Here is a 19,766-nt window from a genome sequence, read left to right as displayed (position 1 = left end):
GTTATTTGGGTGTCCGTGAAACAGGCTGCGCTTTCTCTGGTTCCACTTTTTATTTTGGTGGTTTGAGTCTTCAGCCCCTTCTACAGCTGTGGACAGCTGTGAGCACATGTGTCTTTACTCTCCTTCTACAGCTGTGGACAGCTGTGAGCACATGTGTCTTTACTCTCCTTCAGTTAGTGTTTGCAGGGAGGCCGTCACGAAGCCTTCCCTTTTAATCTGCTGTGTTTGTGTGTATACAGTGAGCCTCCCGCAGACAGCACGTCGTGTTTTCTTCTCCATTTGGAAGATCGACGTTTTGTCATTTACATTCAAAAATAATTATTGATGACGAGGGGCTTAATTCTGTGCATTTGCTATTCTTTCTCACATTTCTGATTGCGTTTGGTCCTTCGTTTTCCACGTGACTATTTTATTCGATGAATTTTTACAGCAAAGGGTTTAATTTGCTTATTTTTCTCTTGCATATGTTATATAGCTAATTTATGTTGATTACAATTGGAATTACATTTAGTAGTCTAAAGGCATTACGATCTAATTTAGATTTATCCCAATTTAACTTTAATTATATGCCGATACCATTTTTTAATGTATGTGTTCCTATGCCTTCAGTTCTTAATGTTATCAAATTGCATTTTTAGTATCTTATAATTGCAAGAAAATTACCAATTTTTTATCATAAAAGTTTTAAGTGCCTTAAATTATTAAGAAAAGTGTATAGTTTATAAACCAAAATTACAACGATGTTAGTTAGCATCTAGAGTAATATTTAAGCATCTAAGTCATGCAGAAATAAGGGTAGAGATTCACAGCACTGTTATAACTTGCTTTGATAATGTAGATCACACACACATTTCCTAATGTCTTTATGTCTTGGTTGTCTTTGAGTTACAGTTAGTAACCTCCCATTTTGACCCTTAGAGCCTCAGTTAGGACTTCTGGCCTGGAAAGACTAACAGATTCCAGCCAGTAGCTTTTGTTTCTCTGGGAGTGTATTATCTTCTCTGTCACTTTTAAAAATACTTTGTGTGTGTGTGTGTGTGTGTGTGTGTGTGTGTGTGTGTGTGTGTGTAGAGCACATGTGAATGTCAGAGGACAGCTTTCATGGGTCAGGCCTTCCACCATGTGGGTCCCAAGGATTGATCTCAGGTCATTTGGGCTGTTGGCAGGCACCTTTATCCGAGCTGAGTTAGTGCTATTGAAGGGTAGTTTTGCTGGGTATAAGATAGTTGGCCAACGGTTCCTCTTCTTATGGAAGCTTGAATTCATCAGGCCATTGCTTTCTGGATTGCAAAGCGTCTGATGAGAAATGTTCTCATAATCTTACTGAGAACCTTCTGTGGGTGATCAGTCCCTGCTCTTCACCTGCTTTTATGTTTCTCTTTATCAACACTTTTCGGGTTTTGATGCATTGCGGTGGGCGCTGAGCTCATCACACTTGTGATTAACTCAGCATCTTGGATCTTTATATTCATGCCTTTCATCAAGTGTGGGAAGCGCTCAGTTATTACTTCTTCAGAACCCTCTCTTCCCCTTCCTCTCTTCCCCTGAGACTTTCGTGATGAGCGTATCTCTCTGTTGACTCATATCCATAAGGCTCTGAGCACTTTTCTTTAATAGGGTTTATGTTCCTCAGACTTGACTATTTCCACCATCCTACCCTTGAGTTGTCAGATTCTTCTTGCTTCCTCTTCATATGTGGTTTTGAAACCCTCTAGTAAAACTTTCATTTGTAATAATTTTTAGATTCAGCATTTCTTTTGATTTCCTTTTGAGTTTTCTATCTCGTTTCCACAAATAGTTTGTGCTGATCTACTTTCCCCCCTTTGAGTGGGACATACTTTTTTGTTTCTTTATATACTGTGTGATTTAGTTTGGAGAAAGAGAGAGAGAAAGAGAGAGAGAGAGAGAGAGAGAGAGAGAGAGAGAGAGGGGGAGGGAGAGGGAGAGGGAGAGGGAGAGAGAACACTCAGCTTTTGAACTTGATAACATGACTCTGGAAATTAGATTTTTTTTTCCCCTTCTCCAGGGGTTTCTGGTTTTTTTAAATTTAGGTGTTGTGAATATCATAGGTTATTTCTTTTGCAAAAAAAAGTGAAATTTGAAAGGTGGAATAAAAGACATGGGCCTTTAAAATATTCTGAAAGTCAATAATCAAAGAGGGAGGGCTCCCACAAAGCTGGGGTGAAATAGAGTGAACAGGAATGATTGCCCCTCGTTTGCCTGGAGCACAGACACCTGTCATTTGGTGGCCCAGGCTCCCTGTCCACCCTGGCTCCTGCAAGCAGCACAAGCTGCTCAGGAAATGTGTTCATGGCTGCTGGCACACGCTGGTGACAAGAGACAGTAGGTCCTTGTCATGGCTTGTTCTCAGTTGTTACCCTGGCTGTATCCGGAGTGAACTACAACCCAGAATGGAGGGCACACCTGTGAGAGCTATTCTGATTGGCTGGAAGTGGGTGAACCCATCTCTAGTTAGGACCTTTGATCCGGAGCTTGAGGTGGGAAGTCACATCTTTAATCTGGGCCAACACCTTCTGCTCGCTCGGAGTCGATATAAGGACATAGAAGCAGTTTTCTCTCCTTGCCTGCTTGTCCTTGCCTTGCTGGCTCACCCATCCCTTCACTGGCATTGGAGACTACTTCTGTAGGATTCCAGCATCCGCAGAGCGACCAGCTGAGACATCCAACCCTGTGGGACTGAGCAACTACTAGATTCTTAGACTTTCTGTTCCCAGCCAGCCAATCTTCAGCCTGTAGGTCATTCCAAAAAATTTTCCCTTTTACTGAAGGAAGTGAAGGAAAGACTCAGAGTCCCTAATATTTATGGTCTGTGACTCTAGAAAACCCTGACTAATACAGCACTCTTGTTTCAAAACCTTGAACTTACCAAAATTAAACACAGTTTACCACCCAAGACTTCTCCTGGAAAACTGGAGCCTCCGTGAGACACCAGAGTTCCAAAATAGCTGCACTAGGCGGCCCCTGCCAGGCTGATGCCTGAGTAGGTTTATAGCTTTCTGGTGCTTCTGTCATCGCCCCAGTTCCCCCCATGGCTACATTTTAGAGAATAATTCCATTCAACTAAATCCTGCCAAAAATAGATATTTGTCAAAAATTAAAACAGTGTATATAGTTCATAATAAACTGAGTTGGGCTACTACATTTAGAAAAACAGCAACCATTTAATTCTTTTATTTACTTTTTAATGTAATTTTGTATGTATGACGTATGTGTGTGGACTCATGCCATGCATACGTGTGAGCATCTGCACACGTTTCACAGTGTGTATGTATATACGTGGAGGTCAGAGGACAACTTGACGGCAAGAGTTAAGTATCTTTTTTGTTTGTTTGTTTGTTTGTTTGTTTTGGTTTTGGTTTTTTGAGACAGGGTTTCCCTGTGTAGCCTTGGCTGTCCTAGACTCACTTTGTAGACCAGGCTGGCCTCGAACTCACAGTAATCTGCCTGCCTCTGCCTCCCAAGTGCTGGGATTAAAGGCGTGCGCCACCACGCCTGGCTCAAGAGTAAGTATCTTACTATGACTAAAATGAGAGGGAAAGCAACTGTTTTGTGTGCTTCTGGATGAGTCATTCTTTCCCTCCTTTGACATTCTTAGCTCGGACATTGTCTCCCCTACACACACACACACACACACACGCGCGCGCGCATCCTTCTGTTCCCAGGCATTTCCTTCTCACACCTGCTGTGAGAGGGGCTGACTTAAACTCAGATCCCAGAGAAGTAGAAGGGAGCGGAGCGGCACTGAGAGACAAGACAAACCTCCAAGAGCGTCTGCTCCTTTGGTGTGTGGGAAGATGTTCCATGGCTGATATGTGGCTGGGTTTCGTTACTTGGTGTGTAGAAGGGTTTGGGGCAGCAGCTTTCCAAATGTGCAGAATTCTGTTCCAGAGGGTTCTGCCATAAAATCTGTGCCAGCTTCCCAGGCTTCCAGAACTTTGTCTGAGCGATAAAAGATACTTTGGGAAATGCTGCTTTTGTGGTCTTTGGGCGGCCTGGGGAAGAAGGGCTGAGAGCTCAGGTGGGAAATGCGTGTTTGCTACACCTAACTGTGGGTGGTACTAGGGAGGGAAAAATGAAAGAAAATGTTTATAAGCCACTGAAGGAAGGAGGGGAGGGGAGGACTCAGAGGCCCTAACGTTTATGGAGAGTATTTGTTATTGGAAGAGTATCCTGGGCTGAGATAATCAAGACGAACTCCTGACATTAAAACCATAATCTACACAGAAAGAAAAAACAACTTGATACTAGATTCCACCAGGCTGAACCCTTTTCACTCTTTGATCTACGTAAGAGATTGAAAGACAGTGGGAGAGTCAGAGAAAGCACCTCCGCTCACACAGCCGGCTGAAGACCTGATTTCAGAATATACTTTAGTCTTGACTGGAGGTGGCGATCCACTTACTTCCCAGCCTGCTGCCTTCTTACAACATACTCAATAAAATGTTCTGAGAGAAAGAGAGAGAGAGAGAGAGAGAGAGAGAGAGAGAGAGAGAGAGAGAGAAGGAAGAAGAAGAGGAGGAAGAGGAGGAGGAGGAGTTCGCAGACTTACCACTGAGAAAACAGGGCAATTTTTGAAATGGCCAAAATATTTGGTCAGATGAAAAGATGCTATATGTCATTAGTCACTAAGGAAATGTAAAGTAAAACCACAGCAGATGCTCACACAAACATATTAGAATGAATACGGTAAAATGTAAAGGCAAACTAACAGCAAAAACTGGCAGGCAAGAAGGAGTAGGCGCTTTCACAGGAAGCAGCCAGTGGCACTGCCACTTGGCAAACAGCTGACAGGTATCTTCTAGAGGTAGACTCAGAGTCATCAGTAGTGCCACTCCTCAGTGTTTACCTGTGAGGGATGACGCATTATAGTCACAGAAAAATCTCTAGGTTGATATTTATAGCCAATGGTTCATGAGCATCTCTATCAGTTAGAGACAACCCCAGCATCTTTCTCTCCTCTGGATGTGAGGAAGACTATGGAGGGTGAGTTTTCTGCCTGCTCTTCATAGGGACCAAGTATGTGACCGCAAGGCAGTACATGCCCTCCCCTCAACAGTAAGAAAGAGAAAAACAACAACAAATGAATTTCGGAATTCAGCCTACACTACCACAGAGGCCTCTAACTAAGGAACAGCCACCTGCACACTCTGGCTGGACTTGCCGCCACCTAGTGGCTCCTGTCTGCATCAGTTCATTGAGGCTGGCAGCAGCAGCATCTGGAACCCATACTCTAGCAGCTAAAAGCACTCCTAGGAACCTCCATCATCTGTCACTTGCATTGGTCCAGCCAAACAAGACCGGACTAGAGAATCCATGCCATGCTTTTCCACCACCATAGTTTTTTTTCTTCTGCATTCCTTTACATATAATATCCAGGAAACGCCCTAGATCAGAGAGGTGGGGGCCACTCATCCATCTCATAATGTCCAGACCAGCTGTCCCTAGATTTCTTAAGAGGGAAGGGCTTTCCTAGCACTAAGAAACATACTTTGGGAGGTTACAGACCTCACTGGGAATCAGTGTTCACATGCACTTCTTCATACATCCTCTAGAGGGCGTGTACTCACTGAAACCAGCCCATGACCACAAGGGGAAAATCCTCAATGTAGGCCTGATAACAGTGCTATCTAGGGGCCATTTAAGCTACCCAGACTTCATTTGGAGCAGAAAGGGGGCTAGTAGGTCATGTGTATGAAAAGGAAGGGGAAAGCTGTTGCCCGTTGGGGCAGAACTTGCCTTAATGGCCTACGATGTACCACGCCAGTGTGGCTCTTAGCAACAGTTTCCAGCTTTGCACGCTGGAGTTTGCGAGACTCTCCCACCCGCTCCTAGTTTTCATCCAAAGTCTTTAGCCATGAAGTTTGTGTTGGGAGTGAGAAAACCAAAAGAATTTAGATAAAAGCCAACAGCCCTGACCACCCAGTGTGTGAGCAAAGCGTCTGGTTTCTCTAGGCAATGCCTTGACTTTAGGGAACCTACAGTGCAGTGGTGCAAATGAATAAGATAATGTCAGACTCTAAATCACACTGTCAGGAAGAGACTAAGGTAGTGGAATGCAAAGACACTGGAGCGCATCAGACACTGTGCCCAAGCAAAAGCTCTTTGGAGAGATCACATTTATGCTAAAGCCAAACAGGTGGCAGGTAGGGGCTCAGAAAGGGCATTTAGGGGCTGGAGAGATGGCTCAGTGGTTAAGAGCACTGCCTGCCCTTCCAAAGGACCGGGGTTCAATTCTAAGCCCCCACATAGCAGCTCACAACTGTTTGTAACTCCAAGATCTGACACTCTCGCACCAATGCACATGAATTAAAGTTAAATAAAATGTTTTTTTAAAAGAAAGAAAGAAAGAAAAAGAAAGAAAGGGCATTTAAGGAGAACAGAGGCCTGGCCTTGAGAAACTCCAAGCAGAGAGCTTCCAGAGCCAGAAGTCAGTGTGCCTGGACACAGACACCAGTGGCAGGGCCTTCCCTGCTTGGTTGGAAGGGGCATGCCTAGCCTACAGATGGAAAACCTGATTTTTTATTTAATTCTAAGTACATCACGATAGCCTGGAGGGACAAATGTCATGATTTGATTCTCTTGAAGAGCGGCTGAGTCTGGCCTGACGTGGAGAACGTGTTGTGTGGAACAGGGTAGGGCGGGGAGAAGATGGGGGAACTGCTGAGGCTGAAGGGCTGAGGAGGGCTGAGGGTTCCAGTGCCAGGGACGGTAGAAAGAGTCGAACCAGAGGCACAGGCTGGTGAGCCGGGAGCTTCATCGGATGCGCTCCATGTGAGATGAGAGAGAAAAGGGAGAATTCAGCGGACTCTAGGTGTCTACTGCAGCACCCCTGTGAAGAGTGAAATCGCTGAATAAGCCAAGTAAAGCGCTGGGAAGAGAATTCAGAACCCCGTGTTATCCACAGCAGGGGAGAGAGGCCGCTGAGGAGATCCAAGCACGACTGTCTGAGCTGCGCCAAGTCCACAAGAGCGACCGCAGCTAGCAGCAGGGTGGCAGCTGCAGGTTCAAGGCACAGGAAGGCCTGAGGCCACCTTGCCAATAGCAGATTGATACGCTGAGCCCAGTCAAGGCCAGCTTCATAGACACGCAGCCCGTGCGGTCACACGTGGTCCCGCCTTGACGAAGTCACATCACCTAGTTTGATGCTCGGCTGCCGCCGTCTTTCTGAACAAGAGCCCTGCGGTGTCCCCCATGAATGGCACGGCCGGTGCTGCCTAAAACGCCTGAGTGTTGTGAAGTGTGACAGAGAAGGGTCTCAGAACGAGTGGCCTTTGAGATGACGGAAAGCCAGAAGGTGTGGGGTCAAGCGGGCCTTGAGAAGCCTGTGTCAAGGCGAAGATGTCGGGTGGCATCACTGGGGTAAGATGAGGATGGAGGACATGGCTACCCAAGGTGTGGATTGAGAGAGGCAGTGTGAGAAGCTTCTGAGGGCAGGGCGGGGCAGGCCGACGTTTAATTAGAATTCTTGAGAAGTGAACATTCCCGTGACTGACACTCAAGAGCCCATTGGTACAAGAATGCGAATGGGGGTTCTTGTGTCAAAGCCTGTGCCTCCCACTTCTGACCACAGCTCCATTTCTCACAGTGAGATCACACTCCTGCATTGATTCTTTGGCGCGGACTTTCCTGGCTGTGCGTCCCCACCACCCGCCAAACACAGAGCAGCCCCTGCAAGAGCCAGGAAACCATTCCCTTGTTCCTGGCCAACATGTGGTGAATGTAGTCTCCCCCCCTGCCCCCCCCCCCCAGGCCCAGAGGTGGGCGGGACACGGAGCTCTCTTGCCTTCATACCTCAACCTGAGGAGACTACGGAAGGCTCCCTACTGTGCAGGTCTCCAGATGGGCACACCCCCCCCCCCCGTTGTTCATGCCTGAAGATGGAACGGAGGCAAAGGGGGGAGCAGATGGAATCTCCCCATGAGCAATTCTCATTGCGCTGCCGTAGTTTTCATTTTGAAATATGAAAGTCTGACACCGGGTGATGGTGGCGCGTGCCTTTAATCCCAGCACTCGGGAGGCAGAGGCAGGTGGATCACTGTGAGTTAAAGGCCAGCCTGGTCTACAAAGTGAGTCCAGGACAGTCTACACAGAGAAACCTGCCTTGGGAAAAAAAAGAAAGAAAAGAAAGAACGAAATATGAAAGTCTGAGAAACAGCATGAACAATGGTTAAGGCCTTGAGGAGGAAAAACATGGTACATTTGTAGGAAGACACTTGGAGGACTTGCTGGGGCTCTCAGTTTCAGGGTTCTAATCCACCGTGGGAAGGACATGGAGCAACAAGGCAACACACTCATGGCGGCCAGGGAGTGAGAGTGACTGTACCTCAGAGGCCTCCCCACACCCGCATTTTTAATTCTTTCTGGGCTCCTAGGACGAACTAGATAGTCCTGCTTGCCTATTCTCTCTGGAAACTTCCTCATAGACACACCTGAAGGGGGTGCCTCATCTCAAAGGCCCTTAATCCAATCAGGATGACAATCGTTTGGCAGCAAGAGCGGAGCAAAAGAAAGTAAGTTTGGTAGATAGAGTCTATGACTTGAATAATGAATATTTTTTTTCCAAATTCATGTGGATCTCAATCCCAAAAGTAGCCACGCCTTAGCAAGCTTTCAAGTAAGGACAGACGTCAGGCCTTGAGTGGCGTGGGTATGCCCTGAGGTCACCATGTTGAAGGTTTGGTCTCCAGCGCCTGGCGCTATTGAGAGGTTCTGGGTCTTAAGGATCCTGACCTCACAGTTGGGGTGGGGGTGAGGGGGACTCTGGAGAGCTGGGTCCCAGTGGAGGATGTAGGGTGTGCCTTTGGTGGGGGGGGGGGACACACTTTGTCTCTGGTCTCTGCTCCACTTCCCCTCTCTGCTGCCTCCTGCCCACCATGACATGACTATCTTTGCTCAGCTACAAGCTGTCTTCCGTGATATTTGGTCTCACTTCACGCCAAAAGAGATAACATTAGCCAGGCATGGTAGTGCACACCTTTAATCCCAGCACTCCGGAGGCAGAATGGATCTCTGTGAGTTCGAGGCCAACCTGGTCTACAGGGCAAGTTCTAGGCCAGCCGGGTCTGTTATGAACCCTGCCTTTAAAACAAAGAACCAAACAAATGAGTGGGGGGGGGGAGTGGGGGGGATGAGGAGAGAGAGAACTAAATGGCAGTGGACTGAGATGTTCAAAATAAGTGTGAAATAAGTTTTTTTTTCCCTTCAAGCACCTTCTTGGGTATTTTGTCTCTGCAGTAAACAGCTGACTGACCCAGGCCTCTTATACAGTGTTTTGAGGAAGTGGGTTTGCCCTCTTCTACGCCTCCACCCTCTGAAGTCACAGTGTGTGCCCTCGCTTTACCCATCATGCCGCGGTAGCGCTATGTATATGCAATAGGTTTTCACCGCTCCCAACATTGCTAAAACCTTGACATTGGACTTCCTGGCCTCCAGCACCTGGAGGTGTGAATCTCTACTCTTTATCTTTACTAGCCACAGACACTTGGCAACTGTAGCATAGAAAATTCAGTCAGGGTCTCAGCGGCTCTGTGAGGGAGCCTAGGGTGATGCCCTAGGGTGATGGGCATAAGCCTGAAGTAGAACCAGACAGCCCGATGCTTAGATTTTATCAGGGGTGGCAAAGGGCTGAGCTTGTAATCCAACCCATGTGTGTAGGTCTTCAAGGGCTCTATTCTCAAATCCCATCCCAAGTCAAGCTCTTTTCTTTTCATTCAAAAAACGTTTTAACCTGGAAGCTTACTTTTTACTTGAAAAGACAAACAGGCAGTTACCTTTTACAGTCATCACACAATGCTGCCCATTTTAGGCCACAGAAGGATGAACCTTGGGAGAGCGTTATGCTGTTGGGAGAACTGGTTAAACCCAGGGCTTTCTGGGGAAGGACATGGAAAACAAAGTTTCTCTGGAGTGTGGAACCACAGAGCATGGTCTCTGGGCGCCCTCTGCTGGCTGTCAGTGAGAATGCAGCCCGAGAGTGGAGAATTTCTTAGGCCTTAACCTAACGAACAAACCCTCTGCTGGTTCTTTAAACCTTGTAATGACACTCACACTTCTATTTCTTATTTTTTTTTTAGTGGGGGGAATGTTAAGACTTCTTCATCAAATAAAAGGCACTATTGTGATATTTTAAACAAAATGTATTCTTTGAGAAATTCCGTACCTTTTGATCAAGTCCACCCCTGCCCCCTCCCGTACACCGTGCAACCACTCTGACGTCCCAGATCCGTGTTTTCTTTTCTAAACCCACTGAGTCTACTTAGTGTTGCCAGAACATGCACAGGGGTCCGACCGTCTAGGGCACGTGGGCGTATGAAGTGAACTGGCTCTCTTTCCCTCAGCAGCCATCAGCCAGCGACAGCTCCTTTGGGAAGGGTGGGTCTTGTTGAGTCCTTCCCAGATCCAGGCTGACACTGTGCCTGAGCTGACCTTGTCACGCCCGCTGTAAGCTCATGTGTCCTGTATCCCTGTCGTGACCCGAAACCGCTCGCATTATCTGTCCTCCAGAAACTGTCAGAATCTTAATCTCTTTATCTTTAAGAGCCCTGAGCTGAGTGGAGTTCCCAGCACATGATAAGCACCCAATAACACATGTCAGCCAGAATAAAGAAAAATGATCAAAACAAAACAACTTCCTGGGCAGATTAGACAGACGTCCCTCCAGGGAAAGGGTGGTGGCCATGGCGTGAATGGAGAGGGCAGAGCTGGGAGCCGGATGTTGGATAGATACATAAGGGTGGGGTTTTGTGTGATTCTGGGAAGAGCCTTGCAACACAGTGACAGATGTGGGGTTAAGAACAGGATTTGGAAGGGCCTTCAGCTCCTGGAAAAAGTAAAGATTCCTGGCTTAACGAAGGTTTCACCCCCCAAATGCTGTGAAAAATTCAGTTCAATAAACACACAAAACACCTTGAAGCACCCCACCTCCCCGAGAATTTGAAATGCTCAGAATGGGTTCAGCACCAAAGTAAAGATGAAATGTGGGTTTCAGGAGGGGCCCAGGGCACTCAGGCTGAGACAGACTGGAGGTGACAGGTGAACGTCTGTTATCTCAGTGACTTGCGTTAGCGGTGTAAGAAAGGGCGGAAGTGACTGGCTGCCAGAGGCCAGCATCCAGCCGTGAGGAGCCTGGTTTTGTAGTAAAACTAAGGCCTGAAAATACAACACTAAAAGGCACCTAGAAACAAGATCTGCCGTGGCGCATTTGGGACGACTGAGGAGGGCAGGGCTCGTCAAAGCCGGGCCGTGCTGGGGACACAATCGGCTCTGCCTATGGAGACTGTGCTGGGTAAGGAAGATGTTCTTTAGAAAGGCGGGGAGTGCTTTTCACACGAGAGACATGGCAGAGAGCCAGGGACACTCTTTGAAAAGCACCTGTCAACTAGGAAAGAGCAGACGGGTGTGAGCAAATGAAGAAACAGGTGGATGAAGAAGTGTGCCAAGGATGGCGCGGCTCCTTGGAAGTCCAGAGATAGAAAGGGCGTGCGCGTGCGCCTGCCTGTTCACTCAAAACCGGAAGCAACGCTCCTCAACACTATCCTGCCCTCAAAACCCTTCTTAGGCAGAGCCTAAGTGATCAGCGGCTTCTGAGAAACATGAACTCTGCCCACAGAATAGAGGAGCAGGGGGTACTGATGCGTTCCATGTTTTTATATGGTGTCTTCACACAGTCAGTCATCTTCAAAGAGCACATAAATTCTTCCTGAGCAGCAACAAGGCGAGTTTGCTGGTCCATGGTAGAAGAAGTTGGTGTGAGTCTTGGCTTCCCGGAAGCCAGGATGATGGGGGAAACACAGTTGGCCCCGCTGCCATATCAGGACCAAGTGCGTAGGGCAATATCTGAGCTTTGGAGTCTCAGAAAGTTTGTGTGTGTGTGTGTGTGTGTGTGTGTTGTCACATGCCAGTCCTTGTTTCCAACCCAGGAAACTTTCATCAAGTTTTGTAGTAAAAATAAAGTCACTAACAGGCATGCTCGGTGGGCTTTCTCCTGTGGGGAACCCAAGCACGGCTGCTGCTCTGATCTGAGCTAAAGATGAGGTTGTCCATAAACAAATGGCACAGATGTTTGCTGAGCACCTCACATCCGTGATGCATAGCAAAGACTGTATTCCTCCCTCATGGCACATAGGTGTTACGAATAGTATTTGCAGAACTTCAGCTACGACGTGCCCTAGGTGTGCCCTCAGCTGTCAGCATCATCCCAGGCCATGTTCTTCCCACACCTCACGCCTGGCTGGCCTCCTCCAGGCCTGTCAGTCACCAACAGATGGCCCAGGCCTATGCCAAAATCCCATGCCGTGCCAATCCTTCCAGACGACTGGGGGTCACCCTCACTCATAGGTCCCCAGAGGGAAGAACGGACTGTTTTGATAAAAGTGACCCGAGAGTTGTCAGGGCTGAGTCACATGACACAAGTTCAGAAGCATCCACAGCCATCTCCTTGGAGGAGTCATAAAGGACCGCTTACACCGTCTTTCCGGAGATTAGCTGACTCCTGGTGAACACGGTGCCTGCTGGGACCACAGCAGGATGGTGATGAAGCCCAGGTGGGGAGAGAGCGAGAGAAGTCAGCTGAAGTCCGCAGTGAGTGTGACTGACTTGGGAAATGCAAGAGGAAGGGGAGGCGGCTGCTGGGGTCCCATCGCAAGCCTGGTTCCTTCCTTGAAGAGGAACAATATAAAACAGGCAGGGGACGCCACACAGTACAAATAACACAGGACGGAGGGGAGGTCTGAGACTCGCTGAAGACTCCATACTCCTCAGCTGGAGCTTCTTAAACTGTGGCCTGCAGCCCCACGGACTGAGGTGGGTGCTGTGCAAGATACGGCAAGAGTGAATGGTTTCTGAACCCGCAGTGGCCAAAGGTTAACTCAAACTCAAATGCGTGGCAAATGGGGGGGGAGGGGCGTGTGTGACGTCACTTGCCCACATTGTGTCACGGGATTTTACTGCAGTTTTGGTTCCACATATACAACGTGCGCACTTGGCACTGTGCCTGCCATCACGTGGCACCAACATGCGCCTCGGATACACCAGCTCATAGAGGGGACTATCTCAGGTCCCAACTGCAGGGGTTTTACATACAAAAATATCCACCTCTGTAGTGCAAAATGGTTCGATGAAAAAAAATTTTTTTTCCTATTGTCACTCCTTGGCATGTAAACATCAAAGTAGTATATTTCTCGGGGCCGACTTGCATTAGAATCTTTGGTTTTAGATTTTTGTTTGAGTTGCTGGCTTGAGTTTCATCTAAAAAGAAACCATCTCATGAATTTTGGCTTACAGTCAGGGCAGAATTTCTAGCGACTTCTAAAATGGCCCTCAACATACTTTTGCCATCCCACTTTTATTTTTATAAGGATTCGTTCGTTTTTATTTTGTGTGGATGAGTGTTTGCCTGCATGAATGCGCGTGTACCACTTACGTGGGCGGTGCCTACAGAGGCCAGAAGAGGGTGTTTGGTCCCCCGGAACTAAAGTTACAGGTGGCTGGGAATTGCCACTGAGGTGCTGGGAGCTGAACCTGCCTCCTCTGCAAGAACAGACAGTTTGGTTAACCACGTAACCACCTTCCCTGTCCCATGCCATTTTATATTATATATTTATGCAAAGTAGTGTTCTCAGCACTGACAGTTATAAAATCAAAATATTAATCAGCTCTGAAAACCCTTAAAGATCCTGTGCTCTGCAGCACCAAATATTCAGCCAAGATTGAATGAATCCTCTGTGCAAAAAAACCAAGCAAGTGCATCTTCCTCACTGGTGTGTAAATCTGCTCTCATGTTTAACAAGTGTTAAAATTATACACATGCCATGGGATTATTTTTAAATTTTTCTTATGAATCATTACCAATAAATACTGGTTTGTATACCAACTTAAAATACCTAAATACTTGGAGTTGTGTAAAATGTCCCTGGGCTAAATAAGGTCTTAATTAAAGAAAGTTTAAGAAACAGTGGTCAGCGTCCACATGGAGGGACGCGGTTGGATGGGAAGAAGGTGGCCGCCGACTTCTGGCTCAGTGGTGTCCCCAAGACCCGTGTAGCGATTCTCAGTACAGCCTTGTAGTTGTTTCCCCACCTGTCTCTACTTATGCATGGGTTCTAGAGGCATAGACCGGCTGCCTCAATATCAGGCTGCAAAGCCTATGAGGGTCTTCTCTTTCAAAGAAAAGCAGTGATGAGCAAAGGAGGGAAAGGCGTTATCTCTTCTCGCTATGGCAGCTGTGAAATGATAGAGCTTGTTTAAGAAGTTCCTCTACCCTGGGACATGTGTGGGGTGTGTGGCCAGGCATCTGCAGGACCTGAGACATGTGTGGGGTGTGTGGCCAGGCATCTGCAGGACCTGAGACATGTGTGGGGTGTGTGGCCAGGCATCTGCAGGACCTGGGACATGTGTGAGGTGCGTGGCCAGGCATCTGCTGGACCTGGGACATGTGTGGGGTGTGTGGCCAGGCATCTGCTGGACCTGGGACATGTGTGGGGTGTGTGGCCAGCCATCTGCATGCCCTGGGGCATCTGTGGGGTGTGTGGCCAGCCATCTGCACAACCTGGGACAAGTGCAGCTCCTGCCTTGGAGGAGCCTCTTGAGCTAACGCGGGCCGCTGGAGCCAGCTGCTGAGTTACTAAAGGAGCACACATTGTGGGAAGACCTTGGCCAATTCACTTGATCAAGCACTTGGGAGTGGGTGCTAGCGTTGGGCATTATTAACAACACAGTAACACTTGTTCCTAATACAGAGCAATTAGAATAATAACGCGTTCCTGTGACAAAGGGACAAATTCTTTTCCCCATAGTTAAGCATGCTAACAAAGTTTGCATGTGTGTGATGCCTTACTGTGTATCTGCACTTGTTGTTCCTTTGATATGCGCAGAGATTACTGAGCTAGGACCCTTAACGCCACACAAACACATTTCGCCTCCTTTCTCTTCCAAAAGAGCTATAACCCTGAATTTTATATGATTCAACTCTGTTTTCCTTTAGAGTTTTGTGATATACAAGCATATGTACTCTTTTAAAACACAAAGTGAACGAATTTCACTCTCTCCCTCTGAGAATTCCAATATGAAAGTGTTGCTGTTCAGCTTCACTTGGGCATTACTGCAATTAACTATAACCGTGCTCTTGTGCAGTGTTCCACCGAGTAAAGATGCTACCGAGCACCAAATCACATTCCCTGGCTGATTAGTGCAGATCTCTCCTGCACGCTTAGCCTGCTGGCAAGCACAGCGCTCTCTGGGATGTGGGCCATCCACTCAGGACAGCTAAATCAGGCTGCTCTCCACAATCACAGGATGCTCGGCTCGAGAGACCTCCCTGGACCACATTGTGGACCCACTGGCAGTGATCAGATTTCCTCAGTTCGTTTGGTTGAGTGGATGAGAACGAATGCACCACGATGCTTCTCACTTGCACTCGTTAACTAATAAAACTATGTATTTCCATATGGTTCTCGGTCAAGTGTTACTATTTGTGGTTTCTACCTACTTTCCACTCATCCGTGGGTGTCTTTATACAGTTCGCTTCCACTTTTGTGTGTCTGTGTCTCCATCTGTGCCTGGGGCTTGTAAGCCCAGCACTAGAGAGGCAGAGGCAGGCTCATCTCCGGGGTTCATTAACCGGTTAGCCTAGCCATCTAACCCCAGGCTCCTATGTCAGGAACGATGGCTGAGGCTGTCCTCTTACCTCTACATGCACATACACACATGTGTACACCCGTGTGCACACATACACAGGGAGAGAGAAAGGAAGTAGTGTAAATATTAGGTAGGGGGTTGGGGGAGTAGGGCCATGAACACAGTAACAGGCTGTCGTGATTCAAACTGCTGAACTAAATTAGTAGGTGATGCTACATCTAAGGAAGAAAGATACGTTCCTGGTCCCACCTCAAGGCCAGATTGGAGCCTTTATCTTCTATCTCTCGCTCCTGTTCCCCATGAGGACCGATAGGCCAGAAGCTAGGTGGCCTCTTTCATCTTCTCTCACCCTGGCCCCGGGAGCACCCAGGCCATGCAGGTCGTCTCCTGACAGTTCTGCTACTCTGAGGGTACCTGCCATGCTCTACAAAACAGCATAGCTGCAGTGCTTCCCCCAAGTCTCAGGGGTGTTGGCTTTCCCTCCAGCCCTGGTTAGCACTCAAGATGAGAGGAACTGAAAAGAGAGGCAGGTCCCCCCTGCTGTGCTCTACGGTGGTCAGGTCTCTGTATTTTCCCACCCAGGAGCCTTTCTTGGAGAGCTTAAACATCCCTCCCATCCCCTTCAAGTCACATCTTGATAAAAAAAAAAAAAGCCTCCTAAAAGGTGAACTATACCCCCATGACCTTATAACTGAAACACTTTTGTACAGTGGGTCTATGAAAAATATTAGTCACCTCTCCCCAGGGGACATTTGGCAATGTCTGGAGATGTTTTGGGTTGCTACGGTGGGTGGTGGTAGACCGGGTGTCACCATCCTATAGGGGGTAGAGGCCAGGGATGCTAAGTGCCTTACGATGTGCAGGAAAGCCCCTGCAATCAAGAGTCACTCGGCCACAAATGTCAGCGGTGACCAGGCACAGAATTGTGATCTTTCTACGCCTACCACCCAGGCTAGAAAACCAGTCCATGGCTTCCCTGTGGGGGGTCCCGACTACACGGCCCTTCCTCTGGAGGTGGTGTCTCTGACACTCTGATTAGCGGGGTCCTACAGCTGTGTCTGGGCATGGGGTGTGGGAGAAGGGGCTGAAGATCTTGTGACTGAATCAAGCACTTTCTCCTCAGAGGGCTGTGCCTGCTCAGAGGGATCCTCAGGATCCCAGCCCACGTGACACTCTGCCACATGGTGACAAACATGTGGATGGGTGGCATGGATAACGACAAAGACTCTTCTCAATATTATGTACTTGTTATTATATGTCATTTAGTGATACTAACATTGCCTTCTGGTAATCAGACTTCACTTGGTCAACACTGGTCTTTCGCCCCGCTGGTTCAGGCGCTCAGCGCTGTGCACAGTGACTCTGAGGCTGCTGCCCTTAGCTCAGGAAACTGACAGCTCAAAGGATGCTCTGAGGGTCCCCTCCTAAGACAGTCCGTGTGGACCCTGAGAGTCTGTGTTTTTAGCCCGCAGTAGAGGTTGCTCGACAGTAAGCAATCCAGGGGACCACCTGTAAGAACCGCTTGTAGAAATCATAAAACCTGCGCAGTCTAACCGAGGCTTCAGACTCTAATGTGGCAATTTTCTATATCTCTGGGAGAAAAAAATAAAAAGTCTAACGTTTATTTTCTCAAGTTCCTGATTTTTAGCTGAAACACAGATGGAGAGAGAGCAGGTTGCCTTTATGCCACAGAGGCAGGGAATTTACCAACAAACCAAGTCACAGACACTTTAGTTTACAATTGAACTTGGATGACGTCAGAGTGTACGTGTTCATATGGGCAGGAGAGAAAGCTTTTGCCGGCTTCTCATCTCTGAACTGACCTCAGCACACAAACACACAGCTCCAGCTTTGTTTGGGAAGGTGGTTACTTTCAGTTTACGTTCAAAGCCCCCTTTTCTGCCCTGCTTCCTTCTCACTGGGAGTTTTCACTGGGCTACTTATTTTAATACACCAACTACCACATCTGGCCTAAACCCTCTTCCAAGCAAAATCCTTCCAAGCTGTTGCAAGCACTTCAACGCCAATGTCTAAAATCAAGAAGTTACCTCACTGTGGAGATGGTGTCGGCAGAGGAAGCAGGGAGGTATGTCCGTGTGCGTGTGTGTGTACGTGTGTGTGTGTGTGTGTGTGTGTGAGAGAGAGAGAGAGAGAGAGAGAGAGAGAGATGTCCATTGTGCATGTGTATGTCCATGTGTGTGTGTATGTCCAAGTGTGTGTTTGTGTATATCTGTGTGTGCATATGTATGTCCATGTGTGTGTGTGTGTGCCTGTTGTACATGTGTATGTCCATGTACATGTGTATGTCTGTGTGCATGTGTATGTCCATGTGTATATGCACACGCGCATGTGTAACATACTTGACTGCTTTCAGCCCAACTGCTTCATCTGACTGTGATCAATTTAAAAATACAATTTATAATCGAAGAAATAGTAGGTATTCCGGCCATGCCAATAATCCCAGCACTAAAGTAAAGCGGGGCTGAGGTGGGGGGGAGGGGAGGGGAGGGGGGAGGGGAGGGGAGGTGTCTCTGTGAATCTGAGCTTCCATAGCAAGTTTCAGGCTAACTAGAACTACACAGCAAGACCTTGTCTCAAAACAAAACAAAACAAAACAAGACAGAAAAAGAGAAAGGCATCTATCTAATAACAAACAATAGCTTTGAAGCAGTCTATCACCGTGGTCGTTAGAGGGAAATGGTATGAACTGAGGGCCAGAACACCTCAGAATTATCCTGGACAACTAAGGTCTACTTTTTTCAACTCTTCCTGGTTCACTCACATTCTGTTCCTCTCGAGCACTGTCCTATACTTCAAAAGTGTCTACGCTGACACCTCCTTGCCCTTGGCTGCTGTTTTACTGTAGGTAGCCCCTCACTGGCTGCTGGGCTGGCCTCACAGAAACGTAACACTCACTTCACTCCGTCCACAAGTGAACCCCTTCAAAATACCTCGTTCTCTGTGCTCTTACCGAAAGCCGTTCAAACAGCTGACTTCCCAAGCCGCACAGAACCGGCTTTCCGGCGCCATGAACAAAAAGCTCAGCTCTATGTACGATGCACAGCCTGAGACCATCCAAAGACCCCTTGACCCACGCACCCCACCCCCCGACAGAAGAGAACCCCCTCTCAGCATGTTAGAACTTCAGACAACACATTGACCTGGATGCAAATTTACGACAAACTCCGTGTAGCCTCAAGGTTTGCTTTGACAGAGCTCCCACTGCCCAGCATGCAAAGCGGGTGCTCACACGGACGAGCCCCCAGGGAAAGACCTGGACCCTGACGGTACCTATTTTCGCGGCCTCCGCTTTCAAGTTGAAATCCCAGTTCCTTGGCAGCTTCAGGGACATTTTGCTTCCGATTTGGGTGAGTAGCTGGTCAAGTGGCCAGTGTGTCACAGTCTGTGCCCTTTTTTGCTTTTCTGATCTTCCCTTTGGTTCGTTTGTCTTCTCTGCCTGGTGATTGCTTCGCGGGCACTCTTACGTTCCAGACTGATCTGCCCACGTGTCTCCTCCTTTCTCTCAGATTAAAGGTCCATCCATCTGTCACTTGGGGTTGGCACCCGAGCTCCCCTAATCCCACCCACAGTCCCACAGGGGCTGGCACCCTGCTTCGAGTTCACTTTTACCAGAAATATCCCAGTTGACACGTTGCCTCATGGGAAGCAGAGCTCGGAAGAATCTCAGGCCTTACTGAAGCGAAGTTGTGATCAACAACAGCCTCTGCTTTTTTTTTTTTAACTGTCTGCTTCCTTGCATTTTGAGGAAGTGGGTGGCTGTTCAGCGTTGTGGCGTTATGATCACACTTTCTTCAGAAGGCGTTTGTTAAGAAATTTTTCGTGAAGCTAGCGCGGGTCTGTGATATAAGGCTATGGTTTTAATTAAATAGAAAGAGAATCCCACAGCGTTCTCCGGGTGCCTTGGCTTCTGTGCTTTCCTCCTCCTCCTCGCCTCAAGCTTTTTTGGTGTCCAAAAGTGGTCAGACAGGCAGCGAACTTTCTGCCTAAGTTACCTTCTTTAAATTTCCTGCCGTGTAAGGACCACAGAGCCCAGGCTTGACTGGGTAAGAGGGTCCAAGTGACCCCCAGCCTGACGCAGGCCGGGTTTGGAT

The 19,766-nt window shown here is 48.0% G+C and overlaps 1 protein-coding gene across 1 annotated transcript in view; it reads right to left on the bottom strand.

Moving 5' to 3' along the window:
• Positions 1–19,360, bottom strand: part of ARHGAP25 (Rho GTPase activating protein 25) — a 74,997-nt gene extending 55,637 nt beyond the window's left edge. Inside the window, exon 1 of the mRNA XM_084766620.1 lies at positions 18,946–19,360. Coding sequence (XP_084622746.1) covers positions 18,946–19,006 — 61 coding nt within the window. The 5' untranslated portion in view covers positions 19,007–19,360. The remainder of the gene's footprint in view (positions 1–18,945) is intronic.
• Positions 19,361–19,766: the final 406 nt, after the last annotated feature.

Source organism: Acomys minous, assembly GCF_964271855.1.
Source record: "Acomys minous genome assembly, chromosome: 17".
NCBI lineage: Eukaryota > Metazoa > Chordata > Mammalia > Rodentia > Muridae > Acomys > Acomys minous.
Note: the sequence above shows the minus strand (reverse complement) of the source record. Positions and strands in the feature narration are given on the sequence as shown.